General features: G+C 37.5%; 1 protein-coding gene across 1 annotated transcript; it reads left to right on the plus strand.

Annotated features, from left to right (window-relative positions):
- Positions 1–12313: 12313 nt before the first annotated feature.
- LOC147568181 (uncharacterized protein At4g26485-like) lies at positions 12314–14090 on the plus strand. The gene is made up of 3 exons (XM_086659177.1): positions 12314–12476; positions 13044–13245; positions 13663–14090. Exons 1-3 carry the CDS (start codon positions 12314–12316, stop codon positions 13964–13966), a joined length of 669 nt encoding a protein of 222 aa, XP_086515303.1. The 3' UTR covers positions 13967–14090.
- Positions 14091–14283: the final 193 nt, after the last annotated feature.

Here is a 14283-nt window from a genome sequence, read left to right on the forward strand (position 1 = left end):
ATAAGGTGTGGAATTTCTCTCTAAGCTTTCTTACTCTACCACATCAAGTAGAGAGGAGAAAGTGAGTTAATTCCCATTAACTATCTATCTAGTCAAAGAAGAAGGTGTTCTTCTTTCCAACCACCATTGGTGTGCTAGCTATACAACAAGGTGGGAGATCAAATTGATTGCTCGTGTCCCAAGTAGAGGAGCTACACTTGAAGCTCTTGGTCTTCTTCAATCAATTCAACTAGTTCGAGGGAAAAGCGATTAAGGTAATCTACTATCTCCATTAGTTTAATTACTAGTTTTGCATGTGATCCTGGGGATACTAGTGTAGACATTAGATGTATTATTTCCGCTATAAACACTAGTATAAGGGTGTAAATCCCTACAGTGGCGTCAGAGCCTCTTGCAATGAACTAGTTTTTGCTAAGAATCGAACTATTTTATATTGGATATGATTGATAGTTTAATAAATTGAGTTTATAAAAGTATTTTAAAAGTGTTTTAAAATTATTTAAACTCACAATTTGATATTATTGAATGGGATTCAATGAATTTCAAATTGAGAATCAAATTGATGATTAAAAGTGTTTTAAAAGACTCAATTTGATTGAATTTCAAACTAATCTATGTTTGATTAAGTTGATAGTTATGTTTAAAAGGTTTTAAACATAAAATTTGATTAATTTTGAATTGGATTCAAAGATTTTTCAAATTGATTTCAAAATTGTTCTTTGAAAAAGTTTCAAAAACCTAGATTTTGATCCAAAATTGGTTTGATTAAGAGTTGTTTTTAAGTTTTGGAAACTTTTGAAAAACAAAAAATTTGGAATTTTAGAAGTGTTCTAAAAGGAGTTATTTTGAGTTTAGGAAACTCCCAAAACAAATTTGGAAAATTTTAAAAGTTTCTAAAAGTGTTGAAAAATTTTAGAAGTGTTCTAAAAAGAATTTCAAAATTTTAGAAAAGTTTTAAAATTGGAAAATAGCAACTTAGAGTTGCATAAGAAAAAAAAAAAAATTTTTTTTTTGGAAACTAGGGTTTTGAAAAACCCTAGTGTCCGGCCAGGAAGCTTCCTGGCCGGACCAGAAGCTCCTGGATGCGTCCTCTGGACGCGTCCAGAGCAGCTGCTGAGACGCGTCTAGGACGCGACCAGCAGCTGCGACAGAAGCTTCTGGACGCGTCTTGGAGACGCGTCCAGAGCAGCTACTGGGGATGCGTCTTGGAGACGCGTCTAGGACGCGACCAGCAGCTGCGAGGGAGCTTCCTGGACGCGTTTAGGACGCGTCCAGAGCACTCGACTAGACGCGTCTGGGAAGTTCTGGGTGTCTCGGACTAGTCCGAGACACCTAGTGCTGGTCCGGTCCAGCACCAGACACGTCTAGGACGCGTCTGGTACATGGACTAGCGTCCTGGCTCCGGCCAGGACGAGACCAGGCCTTGATAGGCCTCGGCCAGGACATGCCGGCCCTATGGGCCGTGCTATGTCCGGACCTTGTCCGAGCCCTTTTGTGGGCTTGGGCCGGGACTTGTCTAGGACTTGTCCCGGGCTTCTTCGAGGCTTTTCGGACCACGAAAATGGACCATCATTCGAGTGGGAGTTTTTGCCAAAATTTCTTCCGATTCCAACCAAATAATTCCAAAATCAATCCGGGCCATCCAGAAGGCCAAGACGGATTTCTCTTTAAATTGATTTATGAGATCATTAAGAATCGAACCAATATTTTTCCCGAAATTGACCCGGGCTTTCTCGAGCCCAAAACGGAGTTTTTCTTAAAGTTGATTTTAGAAATCATAAAAGATAAAACCGGAACGCACCATTAGTTGAATTCTTCGAATTTAGACTTAAGGTCCGTAATGTGACATGTGATGTCAACAAAAGTATCTCCCAAGATAATCATGCATATATAATTCTTAGCCTTGATATATTATATGATTGCATGTGATGTGAATGCGGGAAACTAGTATGGCCATAGATTTATATCTTTATTCTTGTTTTAAGCACGGATGGGTGCATGCTTTGTAATTAATTTTAATTTCAAGTTTATACGATCTGCGAATCGTTAGAGTCTTGTAATTAGAGTTTAGGGTCTATGAGTCCATTGAAGAAACTCGAGGATGAAATCCAAAGGCGAGTGGGAGAAATCAATGGAGGTTCAAAGATGGCGATCTAAGACGAACCGAAAGGCGAAACAAGAAGAAAACCAAAGGAGATTAGATCTTCTAGGTTAGGGGCCATATTAGGATCCATGTCTGCTTGATTTACTTTCTCGCGCGCATTTACTTACTTATTTACGCTTTATGTCATGGACGTTAGTTAGGCTAAATAGTTCACTATAACAAACGCCAGACTAGATTAAAAGTCCCCAAAACGTAATCTTGAGTAATCGCCTATCCAGATTAAGACACTCGTTGCGCCCTTGTTCGAGGAAGGTGGGTCGGCCTTCGCAGAGTACCTCCTCTACCTTGGGACAATGCGGGTAGGTCTATAGAAGAGGCCTACACGTCTAAATGGTTCTACTCAACGAGATCAGCAAGAGAGTCTTGGATACTCGAGGCAAAAGGATAGATTAGTCATTCATTAATGAAATCTATCAACCAAGAGTCATAAGGTATGATCAGTGAAGTAGTTCACTCACCCGGAACGACGGAGTCAAAGGGTAGGGCCTTCGTCCGCTTTACTCCGAAGAACTGGGGTCTTGGAATCACTTATTCAATCGGGGACGATTTTTATTGAATAATGTGGGAAAACTAAGTTTTTCAAAAAACGATAACGAGTTTTAAAACTTTGCCAATTCTTTATGTAGTTTTAAGATGACACATGAAAATGGTTTCAACATTGAATCACACCTAAGGGAGGTGCTGATCCACTTCCTAGAATGGAAGAATGAATCCGAGAATAGTTCTCAGATTCAAAAGGAAGGTCACTAGAATACCCAATCCCAATGTTGACTCATACAAGAGAAGGTCAAAAGCCATTTGCAAGCAATCGTATAACATTCTCTTTGGAAGAGTAATAAATGCTAGCATAACCATTAAGACAAACTAAGGAAGAAATTCCTACAGAAGTCATAAATGGAGAGGTACGAGACCTCCAAGGCAATCTGAAAGTCATCCTAAGGGAAGACAACAGAATACATCTATCACCCAATTCAATATCGATTGAACAAAGATTGATAAAGACCTTAGATGAGTCACTCAGGTTGTTACGAACAAACTGAGCAGAACATACGGGAATATCCAGTCTAAGAAAGGTTCTTGAGATTTGGTACAAAGAATCTAAGAAAGAGATCTTGAGATTCAAAAGGGCAAAAGGATCGGTCAAGTGAGACAAACATTTGATCAAAGAAAAGCAGTTGCCGAGTACATGATTAAGAGTATTCCTCATTACTGTGAATGTTTCTAAAACAATGGCTAGACCATTTAAAAGGAAACTACCTTTAGCACCTGGAGGACAAAAGGAATGGAATTATGAATTCCGGTTCCGTATCCTTGCTAACACAGTTAAAAACAAGTATCGTAAAATTTCTTCATCAGGTATTTAAGACCAGATGAGCGGCTCAGTGGGAGCTTAAGGGAATTACATACTTGACTAAAAGAAGTAAAGATCCAAGAGGGAGCAGAAGCAGTAATGCTAGGGATGCTGAAAGGGATCAAAGTCTTCTTTTAGACACTGATCTAGCTTAGAACTTAATAGTGATTATTTTGTTCTTCTAGAAACATATGATGTTTTAAACCAGTGGTAAAATTAACTGAAGGTTAACATTGATAATGGCTAAAATCAAGAGATTCAAACTCATTAAACTTCAGCATTGTCAATTAGGTCTTAAGGACTGAATTGACAAAGTCACCCTTTTCAAAAGGCATAGAGACTGGTAATCTATTAGGACTCATATAGTGTTATGCAGACCTATAAGTTTACTTGCAGAAGCTAACGAGAGAAACTTCAAATACGTACTCTGACAACTTCATGAAGTATGGAAACATACAAATCATAAAGTATAAGTCGGAATGTTTGAAAGGTTCAAACAAAGTACAAACCGAAGTAAAAGAATCATTTTGACAAGAGAGTTTAAGTCATCCGATTAGATTGGAGTGATAAAAACTTGAGTCAAATACTAAATAACCATCAAAGGAGTTGAGAAAACGTTTCCCAACTCGCTCCATGGAACACATCTGAGGGGTGGTGGATTCAGTGGGAGTAATCGAACATTGCTATGCATAATTCGATCAAAGATGGGTTTAAGCCAGTCTTCCAAATATTTTGGACATATTCTAGAAATGATTGTTTTCACACTTACCAAAGTCCGTCTAACAGCTAAGCTTGTAAAAGCATTACAAAAATTAGCTAAAGTCTGACGCAATTTCTTTAGAAGAAATTTGGGCTTCTTCCACAACCAATCAAGAGAACAAAGTGTTTGTTGCTCATGATAGTATTCTTCTAATAATTAGCAGTCTGGGAGAAAAGCACTAATTGTTACAAGAATAAGTGGGAGAAAAGTACAAGTCGATTTAATTCGATCATGAGAAAAATCATGAAGAGTCATGAAGAACAATCATGAAAACTTGTACAAGACGATTAAATTCGACCAAGAGCAACAAACTGCGGCTCCTCGGAAAAGGAAAGGTTAAAGATATGATCTTGAAAACCGACCGCACAAAAGCGAATGTCATTCGCAGGAGAACTCTCAAAGCGAGTGAAAGTGTCTCTAAAGGAATATCTCAAAGTAGTTGAGAAAATTCCAAATTGTTGTTCAAAAGCCCTAGAAAGGTCAAAATAAAATCTTAAAGACTCAGAAAATAAAGGTTATTTCTGAAGAGATAAAAGACCTGCGCAGAAATGGAAACTGACTCTAGATTTTGGCTAAGAAGCCAAAATCATCATGGAATCCATATCTCGTCAAGACATGAAGCTTGATAATTTAAGTCAACAGAAGACCTAAATTGGTTTTCCAAAATAGAAAACTGAGAAGGATGGAAACATTCATGTTTCCCGAAACTAGACAAGAAGAATAAGATTCTTCCAATCAAGTTATGTCCATAAGCATGCTTCAGAAATCTATCGACGGATTAAAAGCACGCAAGAGTTAGAATCTTCGATTCAAAAAGGCAATCAAAGAAGTTTGATTCCTGAGGAATGAAGAAAATCTTGAATCACGAGTTTCAAGAAGGTAAGTGGGAGAAACAAACCTTCCGGGTCCGTATGCTGAGTACATACAAAAGATTGAGTACGACATAAGATGTTGTATAACAGTAACGAACTGACTCAATAAAGGACCACACACAAAAGGATAAAATGCCATTTTGGGCATCTGAAGATCTATAAGCATAGATCAAAAGGATGATAGGATTAGAGAGACTCAGTACGCTGAGATGCTTGAGATCCGAAACAGAAAATCTAAGACTCGGAAAGTCTAAAAGAATTTCGACCCAAAACTCATGACTAAGAGCGTTGCTAAATCGGAGTTTGAAAAGACACCGACGTAGCAAACAAGCATGAGAGAGAGATTTATGTTCGAATACATAAAGTCAATCATATTAGATATGATTAGCATTTAAACATCCAAATTCGGATTTGAAAACCGAAACACTACTTAGAAACATCCTAGAAGGCTAAAGGATGAAGTAGTACAAAAGTTGAACATGTCATCGTAGCAAACTTCTAGACATGGAAGGAAAGTAGGCTAAAAGTGTTTTAAGCCAGGAACTGTTGCAAATACTACATAAAGAATTAAAAGCCTTAACTCTAGTAAAAGTTACTAGAAATTATCAAGGTTGAAGTAAGCAATCTTCAAATTAATTGATAATTAGCAAAGTTTAAAACGGACTACATACGTAGTCAAACTAAACTGTCACCTAAGACATAGTATGAGACTCATACACAGTCTAAGGCATGAGGTAAAATTGGAATAAACCTCGACGAGTAAAACTGAGTGGGTAAAAAGAGTTTTACGGAAGAGGCTCAGATTTACAACTCTCGTTATCAGAAATAATAGAGTTATTTCACAAGTCGTCTAAATTTGGTTTAGTATTTAAACGACAGTCCATCGATAATAAAACATTCCGAATAGGTTTGTCAGATACGTGATCTGATGAATGAAACCCTATTAAGTGAACTTGGAATATTTATTATCAAAAACCCTGGTCCAGGTCATTGCATGGACAACAATGACTCACGAAGACTAGCACGGGAGTCGATGGGATAGCGCAGTTTCATGGGCTATAGGAATAGTATATTCTACTCGACTACGTGGGTGTGTAAAAGGTTTATACACTGGATAACCCTCAAATGAGAAGTACATCACTCGTGATGAACGTCAATACTTCTCATAAAGACAATTGGAGAGATTCCTCAAAACATGAGTGCTCCACTCATCTTATGAAAGGAATGTCCGACTTTGGTTACGTCAAACGCCGCGCCGTAAAAAGAGGTTATAAAGACGGATACTGGGAAGGACAGGATAGACATGAAGTTAAGTGGGAGCGCAAGAATGGATTGTGTCATCCTAAATCACATTAGGTACAAAGTGTCTCAAGGCCACTTGATGAGTAGCAACTGAAAATGCGTGGCCACGCTTAAACGGATTAAAAGTTAATCGTTTGTCTTTTACAGTTGTACTCGGATATCAAGAAAGTCTGAATGACGTGACGTATCAGATGGGATACTAAATTGACACGGGAATCGAGGCATTGCACTTGTTCTAAGTCCAAGTGGGAGTCTGAAGGAGTTGAAGGAGATGTCCTTCGACCAAGGTGACAATGCGAACAATTTGTCGGATAGGACAATTGATGTGGAAGATCATCAAGTCCGATTGATTTAGGGATCGTAAAGTTGTAGCTAGAGACCAACTACGATCGTCGAATTACGAAGTAATTCGCGGCTAACTTCGATCGGATCCTACAACGGGTTACACATAAGAGTGTCAAATTGATCTAGGATATGACTAGTGGGAGTGAGATATAATCATGGGAGTGTCCCATAAACATATCTCATAGGCCTAAAAAGGAATTAGGCAAAGATAGTACAAAAAGGCCAAAATAGGGTTTTTGGGCCTTAGCCGATTCGGGCACTTCTAGGGCTCGGATTGGGCTGATTTTTGGAGTGACGTTTCCTTATGTTATGAACATTAAATCTGCAAATTTTGGCTGGGTTTGGACGTCATCTCCTTAGGGAATTGAGAAAATACCAATAGTTGCTATTTTCGACTATTTCCCTAAATCTTATTCTAAAGGGTGTTTTGGGAAACCTAAAAGGAGGTGGATTCTTATTAGGGTTCTATATAAACACTCTTAGGGCAGAGAATAAGGTGTGGAATTTCTCTCTAAGCTTTCTTACTCTACCACATCAAGTAGAGAGGAGAAAGTGAGTTAATTCCCATTAACTATCTATCTAGTCAAAGAAGAAGGTGTTCTTCTTTCCAACCACCATTGGTGTGCTAGCTATACAACAAGGTGGGAGATCAAATTGATTGCTCGTGTCCCAAGTAGAGGAGCTACACTTGAAGCTCTTGGTCTTCTTCAATCAATTCAACTAGTTCGAGGGAAAAGCGATTAAGGTAATCTACTATCTCCATTAGTTTAATTACTAGTTTTGCATGTGATCCTGGGGATACTAGTGTAGACATTAGATGTCTTATTTCCGCTATAAACACTAGTATAAGGGTGTAAATCCCTACACGTCCCGTGCTGTTGCGTGTGAGGTCCGAGCTGTCCCATGCGTCCCAGCCACATCCCGTGTCGGATCTGTCCATTCCGAGCAAAATCGCGGCTGCTCCCTTGCTGTCCCACGAGTGCTGCTGTCCGAGACTCTTGTTGTGCCGGCCAAGTTGGCTGGCACTCCTTCTCTCTTTCCCTCTTGCTCTCTCAAACTTTCAAACCCTAGAAACCTTTCTCTTGGTGAAGAACACTCCTCTTCTCTCTCCTCCCTTCTTGGTTTTTTGATTGATGAATGATGAAGATGATGAATAGTAGCCTAAACTACTAAAACACTAGAGTCCCTTGACCTAGTCAATTCATTTAGACTTTGTTGACTCTAACCCATAAAGAGATGATGCTCATATAATTCTTCCTTGTCATTCTTCTTTGGGATTGTGTGGGCTTTGGGCTTGGTTTAGAAACCAAGCAAGTGCCTTCATCTTGTCTCTACATTTAGAACCAAAGGGGGGTGCCTTCAAGAAAAGACCTTAGCTTCTATCTTTCACATCTTCCCCGTCCGAACTCCGAATTGAATTCCGTTTTCACCGTCGGACTCGTCATTAACTCCTTTTGCCATTTGATTTGCTTGAAGTTTTTTCTCTCGTTTTCGGCACATGAAATGATAGTGACAATTCGTTCTCTTTATTCCGATTTACATGTTTAACTCCAAAATAGGTACCTAACATAAAAAACACATAAAATATTATTTATATACTCAAAACGAACTAACTAGGCTTAGTTAGGGTCTCCAAATGTGACATTTGCGTGTCACATCACATAACCCCCACCCCCCCCCCCCACCCGTTACTTGTTTTTTAGCCTGTTTTACCCTTTTCAGTTCGTACCTTAGTTACATTTTCCGTCTCTATGGATCGACCCGGTTTTGCCCGAGACTACTCGATACCTCCACTTAGGTTTGCACCTTTTTGGGCGCATAAGTATGTATCTGAATGTTGTAAATTTGTGGCAGGTGTAACAGGACCTGATAATTGACTTAATTATTTTTAAGAATCTATTATATAAAACAGGTGGAAATGTGTTGACGGGGACAAACCAATAGATAAATCTAATCATCGTTTCCAATCTATCTCAAATCTTAACTTTTAGATCCCTCACGTCGCTGTAAAAAAATTAATTTGTTTATCTTTCTCTAATTAAATCTAGGATGAGTCATTTAAACCACATAAATCTGGTCGTTAAAATTCATTTCTCGTTTTCACATGTTTTGATCTCAATCATTTCTTCTAAGTGGCCTTTTGAACTGCCTACTACTTTCTCAGTAAGACTACAATGGTCATTACAAAGGCATTGATATATCGATAAGATGTGATACCTACATAAACTACTTTATTTGTACTCAGGCTGGATTTGCACTTCCATGGGATCGAACCTCAGACCTCCGCATTGCAGAGTAGGTTCAATAACCAATTGGACTATCAGTTGTTGGCTCCCTTATTAATTTTTGAAACTTCCTCTTAATTCTCTCTTAATTAGTACTCATAATTCTCGCTGTACCCAATTCTTTTTACATTCTCTCATTACTTATATTTTTTTAGTTTAATTTTCTTTTATTTGTTTTTTAATAATAAATAGTTATTGTTAGTACTGATTTACAACACAGCTTATGTTTAAGCATAAAATATTTATGGACATTCGTCTAGACAATGAGGGAGTATTGTCCTCGTCTTTTAATTGATATTTATAAATCCATTAGGTTAAAGCAGGTTGAATCCAATCGACTTGGTTGAAGAAGATGACAAACCGTCCGGTTGCACAGACTATAAAGATGTTGATGAATGAAATCTTAATTGGACAAATGACGGAAGATTTGTTGATGAATGATTTCCTAACTGCACCAAGGACTGGAGAGATTTTTATGAATGAAACCCTCATTAATTAGAAGGAATTGAGAGAGGTTGATTCGGTCAATTAGGGTTTATATCATTATCTGATGTTGGGAACTTCTTGAGTTAGGAGTTTAATTGATTTGTGTTTGAATAGATTTGATTTCTTAATGAATTAGAATTAGAACTGAATTGAGATGATGATCTGGAGATGTGTTCTTCTAGTGAAGCTGATGAATTTTAGAGAGAGAAAATTATGAAGATGAAGCTGGAGTCTGGTACTAAAGGAAACTTCTAAAGGCGCTCATCCTTGTTAAATCTGGCGCCCTCTTTTAAGTGTAAAGTAGGCGCCAACGGGAATATGGTCGGGTGCTTTTAGATGTTCCCATCTCATTTTTATCATAGTATACCATACACCAATTTGTGTAAGAAAATGTTGCATTTCTTTCCTATTAGAAAAAAAAATGCTTTTTCCATCGACCATTTTCACATGTAACAAATGGACTCTAAAAGACTTTTAATCATATTCATCTCAAAAAAGAAAACAAGAAGAAAATCTCAATCTTTCTCTTCATCTTCATTTTCTCCACCATCACCATCACCAACCAGAACAACAACCACCCTGTCTCTACCATGGATGAATCTTCAAAGTGAAAACTGAAACTGGCTTGAAGTTTTGATGGGTTTTCTTCTATGGAAATTTTTTGGAGGAAGTTCTGAAAAAAATCAACGGCTAGAGTTTAAACCTGGAAGGCAAGATCTAGAATCTAGAATCTTCTTCGAATACAAAATTATTTAAAGTTTAGAGTTTCCCATTTTTCTTCTTAACGTTTGTTTCCTTACATTGTTTTAGCTATTTCCGAACTACTAAATTTTACAAATCTTAACGTGTTAATAGGTGCAGGTTAGCAAAATCAACAGACACTTTTTGACTTAAACGTAGGGGCCTCAATTTCAAACTCGCTTTAGGCCTACCAAAATCTTGGGCCGGCCCTGTGAAAAACTACCACAATCCAAAAATATGTCACTCAAGAAAATTAATTAAACGTGCAAACAATACTTGTTATGGGAAGGAGAAATCAATTTACACATAGATGAGGGCTTCAACATGGATAAAATATATAGTCAACCAGAGTTCGATTACCCTAGTTTTATGGACAACAATGGGGGTTTTACTAGACATGCATAACTTATACACATGGAAAGTATGGTCCAAGAAATCATATAAATGCTTAATAGGCAGGGGCGGCCCATGTGTTCAGGGGGCCTAAAGCAAAGTGAAAAAATGTGGCCCTTTGTATTTTAACAAAAACCTATTTTGGAAAACAAACTATTTATCAAGGTGTTTTCTTTTTTTACGATTTTGTTAATTTCTCTACTTTCATTTTATTTTTCTGTTAGATGTTATGGTCCGTGAGTGATGCATGCACGCTTTATTTGAACACCAACTTTCAATAGAATAAATAAGTACAATACTAAAATTAAGCATACAATAAAAATTCAAATTTAAAAATTGTGTAATGTACAATTATATAAATTTAGGACTATATCGATATAAGAAAAAAATTAATTAATAAAATCTAGTGTAACAATGATATTCCATAACTCATTTGTGGCACAAAAGAAAATAATGTTGATAGACAAAATTTAAAATGGTAAAGAGTGACTTAGATTGTGGAGACGTAATTTTATAATTAAATGAAGAAACCAATCAAGTCAAGAGAAGCAAAAACTATTAAGAGAAAGAGAAAATGAGATGGGAAACACAAAGATTTTTTGTTTAAGAAATAGAAACTAAAAAAAGAAGAAAATAAGAGAGAGGGAGTTAGAGAAGATACGGGATAGTGAGAGAGAGGAATACGGGATGGAGAGAGAGGGAATACGGGATGGATTACCATGGGCCTGATTGTGTTTTGTCTTTTATTAATGAAGTGCCTATAAGCATTGTTTATTTGGGGCCCCTTGTTAACTTGGGGCCCAAAGCAGCTGCTTTGGCTGCTTTGGGCCCGGGCCGCCCCTGTTAATAGGATACTTGATATAAGAGACAAATCTAGATTGAAGAGATCTTACGATCAAGACGAGTCCTAGAATTGAGATACGTCTGTACCACATGTATGTACGTGACGGATCGAGAAATCGACGATCAGGAATTGAACTCATCTTGATCGTCGGATCTCTTCATCTGGATCAGTATCTTATATCTTGTATCCTACTAATGCTAGAGCTGCCATAAAAAAAAACTGAAAGTATATACCACTGTAACATTCATGTGCCTCAAATATTAATGATGAAGCTTCTAAACACACAGCTTGGATGAAGTGAGAATACTAAGAGTCTCTCTTTAATACATCATGCATCTACTTTTAATACAAATGACCACTCTCACTGCCTCGGTGATACTAATGGATAGAGTTGTTAATTGGAGAGTCATGAAAGTATTTAAGAAATTAACTATTTGGCTCCCTGCTGCCTGCTCAAAGAATTAAACAAAAAGGGAAGCTGGAAGTGTTGAAAATTAATCATGTGATAATGTATCTGGTGGGAAAGGAATAAGATGTTAGTATATATTTGAAGGTCTAACAAACTTATTCTCAGTAACTCTTGGTGGTAAGAATCTGATTCTGGATTTATTCAAAAGTAAAGGGAAACACAAGGGTGTAAAATGGGCTAGTTGATATTACAAGTCAAGTTTGGGATATCCAAGTTAATAATTAGCTTGATTCTAGCCAAAGTTTTGCTCCTTTTCTTCTGAGCAATTTTTTCCTCATATATGATTCAATCTTTTACAGAAATGAAGAAGAGTAGAGGAAATCAAAGGGAGATATGGATAAAGCATTATAGTAGTGGTCATAAGATACTACTTGTTGGAGAAGGTGACTTTTCATTTTCAGCTTGTTTGGCTAGAGCCTTTCAATCTGCCACAAACATTGTTGCTACCTCTCTTGATAGCAAAAGTACGTATTTGATCTTTATTCATTTAACCTAAATGACACCAAAGGCTTAAATTACTTACAGCTTACCTTAGACATAACACAGATTTAAGAGTACGTACTTTCTCATTTTTTTTTAATCCGGAGATAGATGCTAGGTTCATAAAAAAAATTGATAAAATTTTTGCCAAAATGATGTAGGAATATTTTTTTAAAGTTTGACTGAATCTCGGTTGTTCTCTCTTTGTCTCTCTTGATAGGGGCTTACTCAGTTCAAACCAATTAAGACCTTTGACTTTCATAGAAGAGGCTAGAAAAGTAGACATACTCCGTATCTAAGTAGAAATCAATTGTCCATCGAGAGAGTGAAAAAGTTCATTAAGAGAGAGTAAGAGTAGACTTAAGGATGAGGATCGTTTATTTCGTCACTTGTAGATTTTTCAAACATTGCTCTTTTCTTTTTCTTGTTGTTGGTGATCGTTGGCCCGATTTACTGAAAGACATAATTTTGGTATAAATTTTGATTTGTCTTCTCCATTCTAAACATTGGTTAATTTGGGAAATTTGCTTATGCATTGCGTGCACACGCAGATACTCTGATTAGGAAGTACTCACATGCAAATGAGAATTTGGACTTGTTGAAAGGGTTAGGGTGCACTGTCTTGCATCAAGTAGATGTCCACACAATGAACCAACATCCTATCATAAGCCGTATCAAGTTCGATAGAATTGTGTTCAATTTTCCTCATGCCGGCCTACCTTATGCCCGAGAGTCTAGCTTGGCTCAAATACGGTAAGGAAAAAATAAAATGAAATGAAATGTATCATTTCTCAGTGCCATGCCTATCAATACCCTCTTGACCACAGTGGATGTATGATTTTAGATCTTTTAGCCAAAAAAGCATTTTGGAGAGTGAAAGTGGACTCTCAAATCTAGGCAACTCGTAACAATTTTTGCCATCGTCCACTTTGACCACTCTTTGGATCGGCATCATTCGGGGAATAATCATGCTAAAAGGCCCAAATAAAGGGTCAATCAACCCTAAGCTAGGTCTCATTGGCTACACCATAAGAGAGAAATGAACTAACCAAGTAACCAACAAAGGCCATAACATCTACTTCGCATTTGGAAGGATTTTTTTTTCTCTATCGTCTACGAGTGCTCTTTCAGGCAACAACATATAAATGTGCCCCGTTTTTTATACGACAGATTACACCAGAACGTGGTAAAGGGATTCTTCAGAAGTGCACGTGAGATGGTGACGAAGAAAGGTGAAATTCATGTGACGCATAAGACAAGTCACCCTTTCAGTAATTGGGATGTGGTAGAGTTGGGTGAAGAAGTGGGTTTGTGTTTGGTTGAAGAAGTAGAATTCTACAAATGGGAATATCCTGGTTATTACAACAAGAAGGGTTACGGCCCAAATACCAATCGTTCTTTCCCTGTTGGTTGCTGCAGTACTTTCAAATTTGTACCCACATACCAAATGTTGAAGAGGATTACCATTTCATGAACAATTTTACTTGGAAGAATTCTGAATGCTTTTAGATTCTAAAAGACTTTTTATATGATTTAAGACTTTGTAACCAATGGCTGTTTTGAGAATTATACTACCTGGTTAAACGAAAAAGCAAAAAAAAAAACTTTTTTTTTCCATGAATTCATATAAACACTAATGTAGGTAGTAATAGGGGTAGGAAATGGGCCGGGCTCGGGTACCCATGTCATGGGTACACCTGTTTCGGGTTCGGGCGTTCCGGGTATCTATTCTTTTGGCCTACATGTCTTAGCGAGCGGGGTCGGGACGGATAGTTTTCAAAAATCTCTGCA

Source organism: Eschscholzia californica, unplaced genomic scaffold, assembly GCF_041429995.1.
Source record: "Eschscholzia californica isolate CP2 unplaced genomic scaffold, dmEscCali1.0.p SCAF_1, whole genome shotgun sequence".
NCBI classification, from domain to species: domain Eukaryota; kingdom Viridiplantae; phylum Streptophyta; class Magnoliopsida; order Ranunculales; family Papaveraceae; genus Eschscholzia; species Eschscholzia californica.